The sequence below is a fragment of the Trachypithecus francoisi genome, unplaced genomic scaffold (genome assembly GCF_009764315.1).
Source record: "Trachypithecus francoisi isolate TF-2019V2 unplaced genomic scaffold, Tfra_2.0 Lachesis_group1, whole genome shotgun sequence".
Taxonomy (NCBI): Eukaryota; Metazoa; Chordata; class Mammalia; order Primates; family Cercopithecidae; genus Trachypithecus; species Trachypithecus francoisi.
The window spans coordinates 5,232,751-5,246,375 of NW_022681454.1; the positions used below are offsets into that span (position 1 = coordinate 5,232,751).

Sequence of the window (13,625 nt, forward strand, 5' to 3'; positions counted from 1 at the left end):
TCTCAAAAAAAAAAAAAAAAAAAAAAGAGTTTCTGTCTTTTGACAATTTGGTTATGTGTCTTGGTGTGGATCTCTTTGTGTTTATCCTTCGTAGAGTTTGAATTTTTAGATATTTATATTCATGTTTTTCATCAGTATAAATTGATGGGGGGAGTTTTGGGCCATTATTTCTTCAAGTAGTCTCTCTGCCTTTATCTCTCTTCTGTTCCTTCTGGGACTCCCACAGTCATATGTTGGTCTGCTTGATGATGTCCAAAAGCTCCCATAGACTGTGTTCACTTTCAATCCTTATTCTTGCTGCTTCTCGGCTTGATAATTTTAATTTGTTTAACTTTAAGTTCTCAGATTCTTTCTTCTGCCTTTCAGTTCTGTTTTCAAATCTCTCTAGTATTCTTTCCAATTATTCTTTTTAGCTCCAGAATTTTTTTTTGGTTCCTTTTTATTTTTTCTATCTCTTTATTGCTATTTCCATTTTGTCCATACATCATTTTCGTGTTTTTTTCTATTTTTCCCTTCAGTTCTTTGAGCCTCTGTAAGACACTCATATTAAAGTCTTTGTCTAGTAGATCTGCCATCTGGTCTTTCTCAGGGAAGGTTTCTGTTTATTTTTTTTTCCTTTGAATGAATCATACTTTCCTGTTTCTTTGTATGCCTCATAACTTTTTAATGTCAAAAATTGGACAGTTGAGTCTAATGTCCAATTAGATTGGACAATAATATGGTAACTCTGGGAATTAGCTTGTCCCCTTTCCATAGAGCTTGCCATGTTTTGTTATTATTTTTGATGGTTGTAGGCTATCTCTTTACCAAGGATCAGCCATACATGTAAGCTTAACATCTTCCTAGGCCTTTTCTGAGCCTCTGCTTTTCCCTGGGCATGCATGGTGATTTTCTAAATTCTCCCATATATACAGTTGCTTTTTAATGTCTGACTCCCAAAAGGGAAAAGGGGGAAAAATAAAAGAGAGTAAAACAGGCTGTGACCCTTTAAATCTCCTGGAAGCTGTTTCAAGTCATGGTGGTTGCAACAGTGGCTGCCTGTCTGGGTATCTGCACGTCTGTCATCAGAAGCAGTCAGTAGTCAGAGCACAGATCCTCCGTATTTGGAAGACAAGGTCCTTATAGCACCCCTGCGCCCTCCAGCTCCTTCCGGCTCTGTGCCTGCTGCTCTAGGGATACACGCACATTTGCCTGCCATGAGGCTGGAGTGGGGGATGGGAAACCTCTACCAGGCTAAGAGCTGACATTATCCAAGTTGACTTTGATATGCCATCCATGCCTTGCCCTGGAAAATGCAGGCTCTAAAATACACTTAAGAATTCCAAAGTAGTTACACCAGATGGGTTCTGCCAGTGCCATTGCCGTCTAGGTGGGAAGATGGATTCCTGGGGCGTCCTGCTCTGCCATCTTACCTGATGGCCCTTCTTTCTTTATTCATATGGTTTAGAAATTTTATTTTACTTTAAATACATTTATGGCAAATACAGGAAGATTTCACTTTAAATTTGCTTTTACCCACTGTTATGAATGCCTTTATATAATTGATAGTTATTTGGATTTTTCTTCTCTTTTGTCTGTTTATAGCTTTGGCCTATTGTTTACCTCTGTTAGGGAAACGGAACATTTTTTTTTAAATGATGAAAAATAAATAAGCAAAGGATATTGACAAATATAAAAATGGCCCACCCTTTATAGTTTTCACAGATAGGTAAATTAAAACAGCAGGATGGTATCATTTATACCCTTTAACATAGAAGGAAAATAGAAAACAATGGCAAAGCTATGTTGAAGCTGATCTGTTCCAACTTTGTTGGTGACAGCAGCCCAGCTTGCCCAAGCAACTAAGCTACACAAATATTTATATCCTTTGTTCTGAAGTTCTTCTTAGACTTTAACTTGAGAAAATTAAAAAGAAGTACCTGTGGGCACACATAGATTCATTGCAGCACTGTTTATAATTATAAAAAAATGGAAACAACCGAAATCTCCCAGCAACAAGAGTCTGGCTTAGCTCAACGAAGTACAGTCTCCTCAATAGAAAGCTCACAGTCATTTAAAGTAGATATCACACATCATTCAAGAAACAGTCTCATGTGAGACTTTCGCAGTCTATAGTGTCCTGTGAAAGCAGGCTGGAGACCCAGGACTGCTTGTAATTCAGCTACATATAAGCCCTTTTGCATATGGCTGAGGAATGTGGGGAGACCAAGAATTGGCGGGGGAGACATCGGGTGGATGGGGTGAGAGGTTTGCAGGTGAGCCCCCTGCTCCAGTGTCGTCTATGATTTTCATAATGTTTTTTTTTTTTTTTTGAGAGGGAGTCTGGCTCTGTCGCCCAGGCTGGAGTGCGGTGGCCGGATCTCAGCTCACTGCAAGCTCCGCCTCCCAGGTTCACGCCATTCTCCTGCCTCCGCCTCCCAAGTAGCTGGGACTACAGGCGCCCGCCTCGTCGCCCGGCTAGTTTTTTGTATTCTTTAGTAGAGACGGGGTTTCACCGTATTAGCCAGGATGGTCTCGATCTCCTGACCTTGTGATCCGCCCGTCTCGGCCTCCCAAAGTGCTGGGATTACAGGCTTAAGCCACCGCGCCCGGCGATTTTCATAATGTTAATTAAGCAATTAAAAATATAAAAAGAAAAAAAAGAGGGGGTTGAGTCTGTGGGAAGAGGAAATAGGCAAGTTACAAATTCACCATAAAACAACAACATCTGATGAGGAAATTCAATTAGCCACTTCTACAAATTGTTGATGGGAAACACTGGGCAGGCTGCTGTCCTGACCTGGGTGGAGAGGAAGCAGGCTGGCTGGCTGGGCAAAGGTCTCAGCTACATGAGATGTGGTCTTGAAGACCCCGGAGGGCTCTGGGGACCCCGTTCTCCTGACAGCAGCCCAGCTTGCCCACTTCTTGATGAGGAAGTGACCATCATCTTCAACTGCTGGTCACTGGGTCTTGTGTATGGACCCCTGAGGAAGGACATTGACAGTCACAGCACATGCCACTTGCCCTGGATAAGTCCCTGGTCGTCCCTTGAAACTTAATGACATGAGGCTGGGTGTGTGTCTGTCACTGCTGTGAGAGCCTCTTGATTCTTTTCAATGATCTCCAATTTCCGTAGAAATAGAGGAAGAAGAAAATCAGGGTAAAATGCACACTGTTAAGGGTCCACAGCGGGAGACACGACCTGATGCTTCCTGCAGATCTCACTGACATCACATCTGTAGGTCTAGGGAGCAGAGGTTCAGGGAGCCATCGCTCAAGGTCACAGAGGTCATGACTTACAGCCATAGGCTCCTGAGAGCACCCTTGGCAGCAGGCTGACTCCTGGCCCAACCACCCCAGTCTCCAATGCTAGAGGGGAGCAGAGAGGGTCCCTGTATGGGGCTAATTCTGGGCTGTGCACTTTCCTCTCCCCAACACCAGGACAAAGAGCCCAGGACACAGGAGCTTCTAATGCTGTAGCCCCCCAAGGTCGAGAGAAGGCTTCTCAGATGCTGAAAAGGTCCCTTATTCCAGAGGGACAGACACCTAGTGCCTTTGCCTGAAATGAAACCATTAGCTTTTAATTTACATACTCAGCCAAGCCTGGCGTTCAGTCTATTAAGCTCACTCCTTTTTTCCTTTTCTTTATTTTCCTTTTCTTTATTTTTTCTTGTTTTTTAAAGAGAAGTTTTTAAAAGCCCTCCTAGACTTTTCCCATTTCTGGCTCAGGAGAGGTCTGAGGGTGCCCAGCGCAGAAGCTCCCGTGGCCAAGCACTTTACAATAGCCACAGCCTGGGCTTGGAGGGCCCAGAGCCACTGGCCCCTCCCACTCCACTCTCACTCTCTACCCCAAGGTCTTGGCTCCTGCTCTGCCCTCCTCCCGAATGACTTTCTCCCTTGCTCTCCTCAGAGCTGCCTTGGAGCTTTGGATAAAGAGTCCCTCCCACTCCCAGCCCTAGAGGGGCCTCCATAGCTGCCTGGCCTAAATCAGTCACACATATGAGCACACCCACACACAAACACGTGAGCACACACACACACACACGCACATACACACTCATACACATGCCCTCCATCACTCTCTGTCTGTCCCTCTTGTTCCCTTCTTAGCACAAACCACAACCTGCAATTATTTTATGCATTTGTCTGTCTACTGGATCTCCTGCCTGTTCCCTGTCTGCAAAGCCCACGGGAGCAGGAGCCTGGGGCTTCTGATTCACAGCATGGCCTCCTAGCACACATTCTGGTTTATATTTGGTGCTCAGTAAATAAATGTGGAGGAAGAGAAGGTTCATCTGCTTCTCAACTATGCATGTGGGACAGAGATCTTCAGAAGGTGTCATCCCAATATCCTCAGGAGAGAGGTGTGGCATGAGGCTGGGCTGGCTCACCCGGACCTCAGTTTGAGATCTGCCTTTGTTTCTAACTAGCTGTGTGATCTCAGACAGGTTACTGCCTCTCTGAACTTCCATCATCTCCTCTGTTAGGCGGGAATAATATATTAACAGCAGGGAGAGAGGCCCCAAGGCAGGGGCAGGGGCAGGGGCAGATTTGGGCAGTCCCCAGCTCCCCTGGTCCCCCTTCTTTGCCTTCCAAAGCAAGGGAAAGGCAATAGCATTAACTGAGCACCAACTGTATGCCAGGCACCATACTAGGTGGCTGGAATGCAGAGGTGAGTACAGCAGAGATCATCTCCACCCCAGCAATGTCAGAGGAGAGCGGGAGATGGACACTGGATGGAGGGGTCCCTGGTACCCTGGGCACCAGCAAGGAGAAGAGTGGGATGGGACCAGAAGACAGAGGCCTGGGCTCGCCTGGAGGGCCATCAGCAAGCAATATTTCTCCTGAAATACCACATGTGCAAGAGTTTCGGGGAAAGATGAACCAGGCAGAGGGAAGAAGCTGGCAGAGGCCTAGGATGAAGCTGGGCACAGCTGAGTCTGGAAGGGCTGGGTGGGCTGGAATGGAGCGTGTGAGGGTCGAGTGGCTGGAGGAAGCGAGGCCACACTGTTCTTGTTCATCCCGACCTGGAACCGCCAAGCACTGTGTGTGAGTCCTGCTGCCCCACGCGTCAGGATAGGCTTGCGGCCTGGCCACAGGGCCAGGCAGAGTGGGGAGCACCTTACCTTTGGCAATGCATACTTCGGCAGCTTCATCAGGACAAATTCATTGCGGCGATAAGAGACATAGTATTTTGTCCGGTTTGCTGATGTTACCTAACCGGGGGAAGAAACACAGCTTTGAGAAGCTTGATTCCCTCTCCAGCCAGAGTCTCATGAATGGAAAACTACATATTATATTCAGCAAGTGAAAATGCCCTTTTACTTTGCTTATACCTGTTCTGCTTGAAATGAGCAGACTCCTATTCATCCTTCAAAGCCCCACATCAACACCCCTCCTCTGGGAAGTCGTCCTCTGCTTCCTTCGGTCAGAACTAACTTCTTTCCCCATGCTCTCTCTTTGCCTTGTTTCTCTGCATCCAACTTATGGAACAAGGTGGAAAAAGTTCCGATGGAGAAGGAGACAGGCCAAAGAGGAGCTCATCACCAAAGGGGACCACTGAACTTCGAGGCATGACAAACAAAGCCGGCACCATCCTGAGTGCTTTTCCCGGGCAGCTCATTTGATCCCATAACAATCAACCCCATTAACTGTGGCCGTGGACGTCTGTTCCCAGAGACAGAAAGGCCCCTTCAGGACAGGACTGTGGCAGATCTCTGATCACAGAGGCCACGGATCCTCACTGCTACGGAACCGGAGGTGCAGCCTCCTGAGCCACCAGCACCGCCACCTTGTTTGTGGTGAAGTGGGGCTGGAAGGGCTGAGGTTTCTCGAATCCCAGCACAGGCTCCCGGATCCTCTGAGAGGCAGGGTGGGAGGAGGGAGGAAGGGAGAGGACAGGGGAGGCCTGGGCTGGGGCAGGGAGAGCTTTCCTCTGCAGTTGTTGAGAAAGATGGAAACCAGGATGGAAACTGGATGGAGCCAGTGGCCCCCCCTTCTCCTGCCCCTCACAAACAATGTCGCGAGCACCAACACCAGACAAGCTCACTGTGACCTTGTGCAGAATGAGACCGCCTGAGACCACCCAGCGATTGGGTCCGAACACAGACCAGACGTGGATGTCCTTCAAACCTCCAAGATGCCCAGACACCCACCCTGGCTGAGATGAGCGAGGGCTGCTGCTTCACAGCCCGGCTCCTGCCTCCCCGGAGGCTCCCGCCCCCCTGAGTCTCCCCTCCCTCTAGAAAAGATTGAGATGCCCGATCCTAGCAGGACCTCATGTCCTCACATCCCCCAATCCAGAGTCACGCCTGGCTTCCTTGCAGCCCCCACAAATCACCTCCTGCAGCCCACACCTGACCATCAGGCCCTTCTAACCCCTCGGAGACGCTCAGGTTCCCCAGGGCATCTGTTCCACCTTGCTGCACAGAGTGATAACCCAGCCTGCTCCTCCATAGGTGAGCTCCGGGGGTCTTAGGCTGCAGGGCTTTGACAGGCCAGCCAGTCTAATGTTTAGAAACCACTCAACATGGGAGATGGTTGCCCAGAGAGCTGACACTGTCTTTGCTCTAGTATTTAGTGAACATCCGCAGAAATGTAATGCTAGGCGCTGGGAAAGCAGGTGGTGGGTTCAGACCTAGAACCCAGCCTCAGTTTGCCTGAGTCAGGTGTAGAGACAAAAGGAGTAAAGGGTATGGAATGACACAGTAGGGCCTGGGCTGTGACGGAGGAAGGCACAGGGCTGGGGGTCCTCAGAGGAGGCACTAGTGTGCCTGAAGTGGAGGCAGAAGACTTTCTGGAGGAGGAAGTGCATGATTGAGTCTTCGAGAAGGAGCAGGAATCAGCCCGCGGAGAGGCGAGGCACAGCACAGGGAACAGTGCGAGCAAACGCACAGACTGAGGATCAAAAGCCAGGGACTGGGCTCATCAGAGAGCAGTGGAAACTGGGCAGGGCTGAAGGTCAGTGCTGGTGGCGGCAGAAGCCTCTTGTCTGGCCTGCTTTAACGGTGGGGGCTGGGATGCCCATGCCTGCCCTGGCACCTAACTCCATGGTGGCCCTTGGCACAGAGTGTAGAGTGGGGAGCTGGGATGATCAAGTGTGGCTGAGACAGGGCAAGGAGGCGGCTGGGGAGCACAGAGGGCCTTCTGGGGAGAGGGCACCCAGCAGTTGCCCTCAAGGGGCTTTTTTTGGGGAAACTTTGGACTTGTTTTACAGGATCCCAGAGGGCAGAACGGACCCAGTGGATGGGAGTCTGATGAAGCAGACCCTGTCTCGGGGCCAGAAGAAACAGGCCAGTGACTGGGGCTACTCAGCAGAGGGCTAGGCTGTTTCAGGGATGCTGAGTTCCGCATCCATGAAGGTGAAGAAAAGCTGGATGGATTGGTTGTGTGCTAGAGTTTCTGAATTAGCTGGGACCACATGGCTGCTGAGGGTGTGCCCACTTGTGACCCGAGGGCACAGGCAGCAGGGTCCTGGTCACAGGGCTGTGGACAGCCGGTGCCTGGCGGCCAACAGCCGGGACCAGAAGCAGTCCTGGTCAGTTCCAAAGTCACCGATAAAGCCAAATGGAGCTAAATGGGCTTAGGTTTGGGGACCCCGAGTGGCTGGGAGGTTCATGGTGGCCAGAAGGGAGGTGGAGCCTCTGTGTCCCTGAGCCCCGGTGCTGGGTTTGCGGGGGCTTCTGCGGATGCCTGTAGCCACAGCTATGGTCAGAAACCGTGACCTGCAAAGTAGCACTCGAAAGTGAAATACCCGTTTTATTGCCTCTTTTCTGAGCGATTCCATTTTGGCCACAGGCGGCTCATCCGCCACATCGCCTATTGCCAATTTCCCAAAGCCCCGGAAGCAACCTTACCTTAAAGAAGATGTAATCGTCCTGCACGGTCAGAGACCCGTGGTCAATGGGGCCTGCGAACGGGGCTACCAGCAGCTTCTCGGAGCAGTTGTGGATCGGGCAGGTGATGTACCGAAAACCTACAGGAGAGAGGCGCCGGCCCAGGCAGTCAGACTCCAGCCGGAGCCAGAGACTGCCCGAGACATGTGCTGGGCTCCATCCTCCTCCAGCACCACTGCGGTGCGGCTTCATGGGTTGAATTCTAAAGGCCACGGCAATGACACCTGTGGCCGAGGGTATCATCCTGGACTGTGGGCCACTTGCACTCTGACACGAGCTCCTTCAACCCTTAGGAAGGTGTTCGTGCTACTCTGGACCCTGCCGTCCCCTGCAGGAGGGGTCAGCACAGCTGACGGTGGGCACCTCACCATGCCCAGACATGCATGGCCCCTACACCCTCCTGGTCTCTCACACCTAAGCCGGGGTGAGGGCGGGTGGGGCTCAAGGGTTCTTTTCCCCAAAATTTTAAGCAAATGCTTCTACCCTTTTCCAAATGTTTATGGTTGAGCGATACTGAATGCATGCTTTGCCAGGGAGCTGCTGATTTTAAGTCCTTCTGTTTCCCCAGGGCAAATTTATATGGAGGAGCTGGAGCCTGGAGGCCTCAGGAAGCTCTGCCTTCCAGCTTGTGAGCCAGGAGCAAGATTTATCCAAAGGGACCAAGGGAAGGGCACCTCCTCCTCCTCCTCTCCGTCTTCCTCCCGCTCCTCCTCTACTTCTTCCTCCTCCTGCTGCCTCTGGCCCTGGGTGATCCAGCAGCATGGAGAAGGGTTAAGGAAAGGGGTTTAGGAACCAGAAAGGCCTACCCCTAAGCTCAGCCTCAGGTTTCTGCACTTAACAATGGGGTAGGCCTACCTGTTCGGGCTGTTCCAAGGAGGTGGAAGGCAGTGTACACAGAGGGTACATGGGCAGCAGCACCAGGCCACTGCCAAGCCCTCCTGAGCCATGCCCATGTTCCCTTGAAACTGCCTGATGTGCCCTGCACTCAACACTGAACTTCCTACAGCTGGAGATGCAGCGAAATGACTAGCTCGGGGACATGCTCAGTTGACAATCTACTCACTCACTCACTCATTCACCCGCTAACTCACTCACTCATTCACCCGCTAACTCACTCACTCATTCACCCGCTCACTCACTCATTCACTTGCTCACTCACTCTCTTGCTCACTCACTCATTCACTCACTCACTCACTCGATCACTCATTCACTCACTCATTCACTCATTCACTCACTCATTCAATCACTCCTTCACTCATTTACTAACCCATTCACTCACTCACTCACCCATTCACTAGCTCACTCATTCACCCACTCACTCACTCATTCACCTACTCACTCACTCATTCACTCACTCTTTCAATTACTCACTCACTTATTCAACCACTCATTCAATCACTCATTCACTCAATCATTCCTCACTCACTCACCTATTCACTCACTCGCTCATCCCTTCACTCACTCACTCACCTATTCTTTCATTCATTCCCTCACTCACTCACTCATTCATCCATCCCACCATGGTCAGGCTCTCAGTGTTCCAGGCCTAGAGCCAACACAACAAACTAGGGCCACCTCTCAGGCTGACGGGTTGTGTGCTGGGTATAGTAGCCCTGATGATAGCACTTGCCAATTTCTGTGGTATACACACTCCCATATGGGCATGTAGGAGCCACCGAAATGAAATTGGTGAACATGGAGTTGAAAAGAGCTGTGAACAGTGGGTGCTCATGATCCAGGGCCAGCTGAAGCTCTGGAAAGGGCAGATAGCTAACCCTGACAACGTGGTGTGATGCGGGCAGTGAGTTTTTCTCTCTGTAGCACATGTTATTTTGCAACATTTTGCACAGTGGGCTACTCAGGGGCAACCCTGGCATCTGGCTTATTCATTCAGCAGCCTTACTGGGGACACAGGTGATCAGTGGCCCCAACTGGTACTCGAGGAGCTCCAGGCCCTGGAGAGTGTGCAGAGCTGGGATGATGGAGCCCAGCAGAGGTGGCTGGCAGGGTGTGTGAGGTCAAAGGTAAGAAATTCCAAAAGGGAGAAGCATTCCCAGTAGGGGTGGAGAGAGGTGCACCAGCCAGGACCTTGTGACCCCAGGCAAACCTGGACTGCCTCTGAGCTGTGTTGTCCTGGTGATCAACGCAGAACAGTAATAGTACTGGCCCCGCCTGCCTGAGTGTGGCAGGCTGGGGGTGGGGAGGGGTGAGGGCCATGTCTAGCAACTGACCCTGCCCCTGAAAGCTTAGCCATGGGGACCACGCCCAGCAGCTGACCCTGCCCCTGAAAGCTTGGCCGTGATGACCCCGTGTTGAGAACTCTGCATTCACTTATTTCATATCACTATCCATTTCACAGGCCAGGAGACTGGGGTGACTGGCCTCAGGCCCTGAGGTTGGCCAGCAGTAGGGCTGAGAGCTGACGCCTGCATTTCTGTCCTAATGGTGACACATCCTGGCTCAGGTGATCCTGCACAGAGGATGTCTCTGCGGGGACTCAGCTGCTCTGCCCTCCTCAGAGCACCCTCCTGTCACACAGCATGCACGGTCCTGGGCAGGAAGTTGGCTGGGTCCAGGTGGGCAGGCCTGTACCCCCACCCCTGCCCCCGACCTCCACACTTTGCACGTGCCGGGGGTCGGGGGCTGAGTGAGTGGGAAACACTCAGTGCTTGGAGCCAGAACAAATCGCCCTCTTAATAGACTTTTCCACTGGAGTGAGCTCCTTGACTTCAATTCATCCCCAGCTGGAAAACAAGCACATTTAAAATCATGCCACATCGAGACGCAGTGAGGCCGGCTGTGTAGGGCCAGCCACGGGGGACGAGCGACTGAACACAGGCGCTGCCGAGCTGTGTCGGGCGCGAGGTGACTCAGGGATACCTGGTGCCCGTGCACTGCCCGGCTTACCTCCACCGAGGTCCTGGGCTTCCATGTGGACCAAGTCAGGATCAGCGTCCACCCCAGACACAGCCCTGGAAAAGAAGAGCCGAGACTGGGGTCGGGAATGGAGTCACTGTGCCCATCCCCCAGCAGCTCCCCACACCCCATGCCGCCATGTGGCCTCCCTGGTTCTGAAGCCACACTTGCTCTTTGGGTCCAGAGGGCATCACCTCCCCGGGACCCCACCTGCTCCTGGGATGCTTGGAGTCTCTGCGTCTTCCTCGCATGAGCTGAGGGGGTTGGGTTCCTTCCTGTCATGGAAGTGTTTGTAGAAGACTTTCTCCTTCATAAGAGACTTTCACATTGCTTTTTCATTTTTGTTTGTTTTGTTTTATTTTGATCATCTAAAATGACTGCAGGAGGCAGGTAGGCCTGGGACTCCCATCCTATCCTAATTTTAGAAATATGGAAATTGTGGCTCAGAGAAGCAAAATGACTCTCCCAGAGCCATACAGTGGTAAGGGCTGACCTGGGATTCAAGCCAGGCTCACCTGAGCTCTTGCTCTGTCTCCTGCTTCCCATGACCTGGTCAAGTGTGCCCTTGGGAAGATTCCTCTCTCAGCCATTGGCTCTCTCCTAGTGCTGCCTCCAGGGACTGGACTGAATCCTTTCATGAGGGGGCAAAGGCTCCAGCAAGAGGAACGCACTCCCTACCCCGTCACTCGACAGTTTGCACCAGGCTGTCCCCACACACGGGCCTGGACCATGCGTTGTGAGGCAGGTGCCTTCACCTCATTCATAGGTGACCCCACTAGGGCCAGGACGGGCCTCTGACTTGCCTGAGGCAACGTGGCTCAGACCAGGGCAGGCCCAGGCTCCTGCCCAGGTCTGCTTGATCCCAAAATGCATGCTCTCCTCAGACCCCACACACTGCCCTGCTCACAACTAAGGCCTTCTCCTAATGCCACGAGTCCAGATGTCCCATCTGTTATGGGACTCTGCCTCCTTTGGGGGTGGTCCCAGCTTCAGAGAAGCTGTGATGGAAATGCGGGAGTTTTGCCAAGTGGCTGAGTTCCATAGACATCTCTAAGAGCCCGGTGGGACAAACCTACTGTGTACAAGGCCCGCTGCAGGACCTGGGGACAGAGATAAAGGAGACACTGCGGTTGCCCTGTGAACTCCTGGGTCAGGACACTCAGGCTGGGGCTGTGGTTCTTCTACTCCACCCTCAATCCACCATACCCCATCCCTGCCCAACTCCTCTCCCCATTTCACTGCCCTGCTGGGTGAAGTCTTTAACTGGGTGGGAGGGGAGGGAGAAAGCTTCTGTCTTTAGAGGCAAAAGCCAGGTCCTGAGTCTGTGCTGCACACAGCATGTCACTTGAACTCATTTAGTAGCTCCATTTAGTGGCAGGTGCTCAGGTACAGGGAATGTCCTAGGTGCTGTAGTTGCCTTATCTCACTTACCTTGAATGATCCCAAATGGTTTGGTGATACCCATTTTACAGATGAGGAAACCAAGGCCCAGACAGGTGAAAACAGATCAAAGCTCATACACCTAGCAGAGCAAGATCCACTACCCAGGTGCTGCCACTCCCAAAGCAACATCTTTTCATCACACAGGTTGCTTCCTGGCTTTACACAGCATCGTGCATGAAATAATGCAGTGAAGGGATAGTGGTGGGGAGGAGGAGTACAGTTGCCCCACCCTCAGTGCAGAGTCTCAGCTGGAGTCTACACCTGCCCTGGCCCCTTTGTCCAAGGCTCTCCCCTGTGCTGTCACAGACTGTCCACCTGCATGGGGCTGCCTGGAGGTGGAAAACCTCACTTGCCCTCTTGGACACTCTCCCCTGGCTTTTCTAGTAATTACTCTGGCAGCAATTCTGCCTTGAATTTATACAGTACTTGTCCTCTCAGTGCTGAGGAGCCAGCAATGACAGGGCAAAGGCTGCTGCTCAGGGCTGGCAAGTCTGAAAGCCTCGCCTTTGAGGGACATCCAGCCATCCATTCACCACCTGGCTCACACGGGTTCTGTGAGGGGCCAAGCCTATGAAGCACCTGGAATGAGGCCTGAGAAGGGACAGAAGACACGTCCCACGGTCACAGCTCCACAGGCTGGTCCCCCAGGGAAGGCAGGGATGGGGTCCAATTTTGGTGTCACATCCAGCATATGCCTGGCTCCCGGGAAGGGAGTGCAGATTTTTTTTTTTTTTTTAATGAAAGGAACCTTAGTGAGGATCTGGTCCAGGGTTTCTCAAACCAAGCATCACATCCCATCTCCGAGATTTCACCATCTCCATGTGCCCACTGAACTGTCATCTACCTGCCACTTTCTTCACACAAAAACTTCCACCTGCTTTAGCCTTCTGCGAAGCAGGACTCCCTGGGATCTCCTGGATTTGGCGGCTGGGCATGTTTGTTATCACACACATTCCAACTAATATGACTGTTAAAGTCGCTTATCCATTTACCACACCAGTCCCTCTCATGGACTCTTTGCCCAAGAGCAAACTGAGTCTCAAGACGAGGAAGTCACTTCTTGGTGTCAGTGGCCACTCAGCGCTGGGGGCAGGAGCACCCCCATAACCGACTTGCAAGTCATGGAGATGTCTCAGGCAGAGCGCCCAGTCCCCCCGTGGCCTCTCCCCATCACTGACAGTTTCCCACGCAGATTTGGCCCCATTTGCTTCCCAAACTTCCTCCCAACCTGCCTGGCACCAGGATCCCCATTTGCTTCACCTTCTCCAGGGACCAGGTCCACCCAAGTGGCCCCAGGTGGACCGGGGACGTCCATAAATGGGTTTGAATGGTACGGACCCCACAGATGTGCCATGTGGCGGGAGCCAGCTAGGACTCCCCCGTAGTCTCTTG

The 13,625-nt window shown here is 51.9% G+C and overlaps 1 protein-coding gene across 5 annotated transcripts in view; it reads right to left on the reverse strand.

Moving 5' to 3' along the window:
* The window catches only part of SORCS2 (sortilin related VPS10 domain containing receptor 2), a 552,142-nt gene that overhangs the window by 68,973 nt on the left and 469,544 nt on the right, over positions 1-13,625 (reverse strand). For all 5 annotated transcript variants that reach the window (XM_033213659.1, XM_033213661.1, XM_033213658.1 and 2 more), the window contains exons 6-8: positions 10,782-10,846; positions 7,836-7,954; positions 5,106-5,195 (exon numbers count right to left, since the gene is read on the reverse strand). In XM_033213659.1, the coding sequence (XP_033069550.1) occupies positions 5,106-5,195; positions 7,836-7,954; positions 10,782-10,846 (274 nt within the window). The remainder of the gene's footprint in view (positions 1-5,105; positions 5,196-7,835; positions 7,955-10,781; positions 10,847-13,625) is intronic.